Source organism: Tigriopus californicus, chromosome 4 (genome assembly GCF_007210705.1).
Source record: "Tigriopus californicus strain San Diego chromosome 4, Tcal_SD_v2.1, whole genome shotgun sequence".
NCBI classification, from domain to species: Eukaryota; Metazoa; Arthropoda; class Copepoda; order Harpacticoida; family Harpacticidae; genus Tigriopus; species Tigriopus californicus.
In genome coordinates this window covers 792,644-797,235 of record NC_081443.1, presented here as the reverse complement: position 1 = coordinate 797,235, position 4,592 = coordinate 792,644, and the positions used below count along the sequence as shown (strand labels likewise).

The 4,592-nt window shown below is 40.7% G+C and overlaps 1 protein-coding gene and 1 long non-coding RNA gene across 2 annotated transcripts; both read left to right on the top strand.

The window, feature by feature from the left end:
- Positions 1–228: 228 nt before the first annotated feature.
- On the top strand, positions 229–1,411 carry LOC131879528 (uncharacterized). The gene is made up of 3 exons (XM_059225877.1): positions 229–424; positions 495–706; positions 1,353–1,411. The coding sequence occupies exons 1-3, from the start codon at positions 238–240 to the stop codon at positions 1,383–1,385; spliced, it is 432 nt and encodes a 143-aa protein (XP_059081860.1). The 5' UTR covers positions 229–237; the 3' UTR covers positions 1,386–1,411.
- Positions 1,412–2,383: 972 nt separating this feature from the next.
- Positions 2,384–3,928, top strand: LOC131879338 (uncharacterized). The gene is made up of 3 exons (XR_009373139.1): positions 2,384–2,796; positions 2,865–3,182; positions 3,241–3,928. It is a non-coding gene; the product is annotated as an uncharacterized LOC131879338 (long non-coding RNA).
- The last annotated feature ends 664 nt before the right edge of the window (positions 3,929–4,592 follow it).

Below are 4,592 nucleotides of genomic sequence, written 5' to 3'. Positions count from 1 at the left end.
TTAATCGAATCTAATTAGCCCCTCCCATCGTCACCCGATCGAACGGAACCATTTATTTCATCCGAGAGGAATTCATTCGACACGGTAATATGTCTTTCATAGCCAAGAAACTCAGGCAATGAGTTTTAAGAACCCATAATCAGTGCATGATTTCATTCCAGGCCACTCGCCATTTTACGGATATCGTTTCGCATTTCCCGATTTGCCTCCGGGAAATTCAAGAATCATGGACTTTCCATGGGGCTTTCATATGTGTTTTCCAAAAAAGAGATCTTGTTATCGTTGGTATTTTGGAACAGAGGAGTGGATTCCGATGGCAGATTGGACTTTCCTCATGTCGCCGTTCGTGACATGATTCGAATCAATCAAACTTGGTGGATTTTGGGCGGGTTTTGGCAAAACCCATCTCAACATCTAGTTTTAAGTATTCGCATATGCTAAGTAGCTTGATGCAATAAATAAATCTCAATGTATTACTTATCTTTTTTCCAAAGCTCCGCATCGAATCAGTGAGTATATGGATGAAGCCGGACACTGGCACACCGGACCCAAATATTTGAATCGATATTTTGAAGGCTTTGCCACCATATCAGACACGTCAATTTTAGCAGTGGGTGGATCTCACTTGGCACAAAAATCAAGATCCTCAACCAATACCGTCACCGAATTCGATGTCTCAACAGGAATTACCACCCATAGATTTCAGGTTACATGCAAAATGTTTGAAACAACTTGTAGCCCCTTTGAGTCTTTGAATGGCACCAAAATGATTTTTGTTTGGGTGGAAATTGTCCCACCCCTGCCCGGTTTACAAAATCGGTCTTCATTTACATTATGGATACGGGGCACTGGATGGAAATGCCAGACTGGGAATTCCCAGAGCAGAACCGTCTGTCGAACTTAGCTTGGTTGCAAAGCAATTTGTACGTGCTAGATGCTCGCTATAGACACAGCGATTGGAACACTACGTACCGTATATATCAATTTGATAAGTCAAAACAACCCCCTTGGACCGTAATAGGTACCCTACCCAACGTAACTATGGAGTATACCCAGGTTCGCATATTCCCTCGTGCACTTGTGGTTCTCCAGAAATAGATATTTGCTTACCATTTGCCTTGCATATGTTTATGGATATCTTGCCCAATTCAGTTTTGTCGGTGTTTGATTTATACATGGATGACTGAGAAATTAATTACCAGGACAGGACGAGCTCATTTATCTCAGGGAAGATATGTAGTGCGTTTATGTTTCATAATATGTTTATTACCAGTGTTAATCCGTCATCAGTTGGAATGGTAATAAGTAAACCTTGACAAAATGAAATTGGTCACGTCGACCACCAATTCCAGATGTTTGACGGTTCGGATGTGCGAAAGTGCTGAACTGAGGGATTGGGAAGAAAACCGTTTAGGGTAACCCCGTGGAATTTCTGATCGATATAGGTGGGACATATCGTGTCCAATGAATGGAAGCAGTTGTAGGGATTATCTAACCCAAAATGACATTAAGACTCTTTATCGAGGGGGACCCAAAGACACATCCAGATTCCGAACGGAAGTTTTTAATCTGAACTTGGAAAGAGGAGTCTAGAAGAAAGATCCCATGCTTTGGGTTCATACCAACCATTCGTTTTACAAACTTCATTGGCACCATGACAAGTTGGAGCTAAATTAGGGGAACACTATCTGAACATTTCGCATCAAATCGATCAGACGAGCCATATACCGGTATTTTTGAAGTTCTAAGGGTTATTCAAAGATGGATTTTTTGGATATGGTCTTTTTTGGTTTGACTTCGCCTCGCTTGTCAAGGTACCTTCAAAACTTTATCAGTTTTCTTGGCAATAAGCCAAACGCATCTTGATATTATTCTATTGTACTTCGCAAAATAATAAGTGACTAGTGCAATGCTGCTGCTTTACTGAATTATTGCTTGGATTAAAAACATGTACATCAGAACATATCAAACACAATAATTTTGTTGGAATGATAGAAAACAGGATCACTTTTGATGACATTTGAATGCAAATTAGAATATGATATATAACTAATCAGCTGTATGAGATTCCTGGTGGTTACGGTAATTCATTGACCTCGTTGAACTTGAACTCAAATCCTTGATTACAACTGATTGCTCTTATCAATGTAGATAGAAACTCTAGTGTTAGCAACAGTTGGTCTCCTTCAGGCCTAATATCTTATCTTGTGAATTCGAGGTTTGCGATTCAGCTCAAATACTGATTGATGTGGTGGTGCCCTCTTCATCAATCACGTTGGATCCATCTAAACCTAAACTTGCAATAGCCATATAGTACGTCCAGTGGATTTTTTTGTGTTACAACACAAACAAATTTCGCAATAAAGGGGCTTGAATGGTCACCAATAACGACAGCATTGCCAGTTAGTCTTAAAATCATCATGTGCCTACTTGGAACACTTTTGCACCAAATGTCTTTCAGTTTGTTATTCTTTGATGTTAGCAGCACATTGGTTCAATCCCATTACTATAGAGAAATCAAGGTTGGCCGAGGCTGATCATTCAATGGGCTCATCAAGGACATGGGTAAGTACTCAATGACCTAGGGAAAAACAAATTCATTTTTTGTGTTGGCTACCCGAAAATAATTCTCTCAGAAGTGAAGCTCTTTGCTCGATGCAATGCATTGGACCGACTGCCCAGGATTCAAATGAGACAATCAAACATGCTACTTGCTCGAGTCCAATCAGACCCTACCCATCGCACCAGAATCGAACGGAACCACCATTTTCATCCGACATGAATTCATTCGACAAGGTAATGTTATTTCATTAACATAGCATTATAAACCTAACCTAAAACAGCGTCGATATCTCTCCATAAAGAGGAAAGCGTTTTGGTTTACAATCACAAAAATCTGGTATGAATTCATTCCAAGCTCCTCCCCGTTATACGGGTTCCCTTGGCATTCCCCGATCCACCTATGGGCCCTAGAAGAATCTTAATGGACTTTCCATGGGGATTTCATTTGTGCTCTGTACACGAAGGATCTTGCTATCGTTGGTATTTTGGCACGGATGATTGGATTCCAATGCCCTCGCTCAATGTTCCCCATTTCGGAGTTCTTGACTTGATTCAAATCAATCAGACATGGTGGACCTTGGGCGGATTTTGGCAAGGTCAATTGCCTAATGGGACTGCTTGTAAGTATTTAGATGAAGCTTGCCACAAAAAATATAAAGCCTTTTGTACTTTGCATAGCTCTGCATCGAATAAGCGAGTATATGGACGAAGCGGGACGTTGGCACATCGGACCTAAGTATCTGAATCGGCATTATGAAGGATTGGCTGCCATCTCAGATACTTCATTGTTAGCAGTAGGAGGAGCTCGCCTTCCACAAAAGTTGAACACCTCAAAGCATGTGGTCACCGAATTCGATGTTTCAACAGGAACTACCACCCATAGGTTCCAAGTTCCATGTAAAATGTTTGCATAACCTGTAGCCCCTTTGAATCACAGAACGGCACCAAAATGGTCCTTTGTTTGGGCGGAAATGTGCCCCAAAGCCCAGCCCGCATTACAAGCATCGGTCTTTATTTACAATATAGAAACGGGGCACTGGATGGAAATGCCAGAGTGGGAATTCCCAGAGAGAGTCCGCTTTTCGAATCTAATTTGGTTCCAGGGCACTTTATTTGTGTTTGGCGGTCGTTATCACCAAAGCGATTGAAACACCATCTACAAATTCGATCAGACCAAATGTCCGGCTTGGACGGTCATCGGCACACTGCCTGATGATGAAGGCGACTATGTTAATGTTAGAACAGTTTCTCGCTCGATTGTGGTTCTCTGATTATTTGTGTTTGTATTCACAAGTACCTATACAACCGGAGTCGTTTGAAACTGAAAAATGCTTTGCACTAGATACTATGGATATCAGCGGCAATAAAATCTCTTAAATAATAAATTGGCGTTTTCTAGAGACAGTTTGCACTTCTGGGGGGTGGGGGGGTGTGGTTGGGGTGTGGCAATGGTTATCTTGAGTACGTAGAAACTTTGTCAATTTAGTTCATTCAAAAGCTCGCTCGGTAAACGAAGCTTTTGGATTCTTCATGTATAGGGATCGGTGATCTTCGGGGATTCCCACGACCAAGGGTGATTACTATGGTTCTCGACCCAAAGCTTCCAAAGAGAAGAAACCGTAAAAAAATGTCATCATATTTACTTTTAAATCTACCTATAGTCCAAAGACAAATTTGTCGCAATAAAAAATGCATAAAAATGGACCTCAAGATGCAAATGAAATGCAAACAATAAGCCTAGGATGCAAATAAGGATACAAAGAAACTTCAAGGATGCTTTATCTTGTTTATAGCATATTAAGGTATGGTAAGCAATTTATTATACTTGACACATATTTTCTAATAAGAGTACGCTCTGATTCCAGTTGATCAGCATCTGAAGAGTAATTTAAGACTAAACTTCCATAACAAAAATAGGAACTTGTCCGTCCTACTGGGATAACAGCATAGAAAGAAAATTCAAGTCTGTCCTGAAGATCGCCAGTTTTTAGAGCAAAAGAAACCTAGTTGGCCATTATCAAAATCAACGT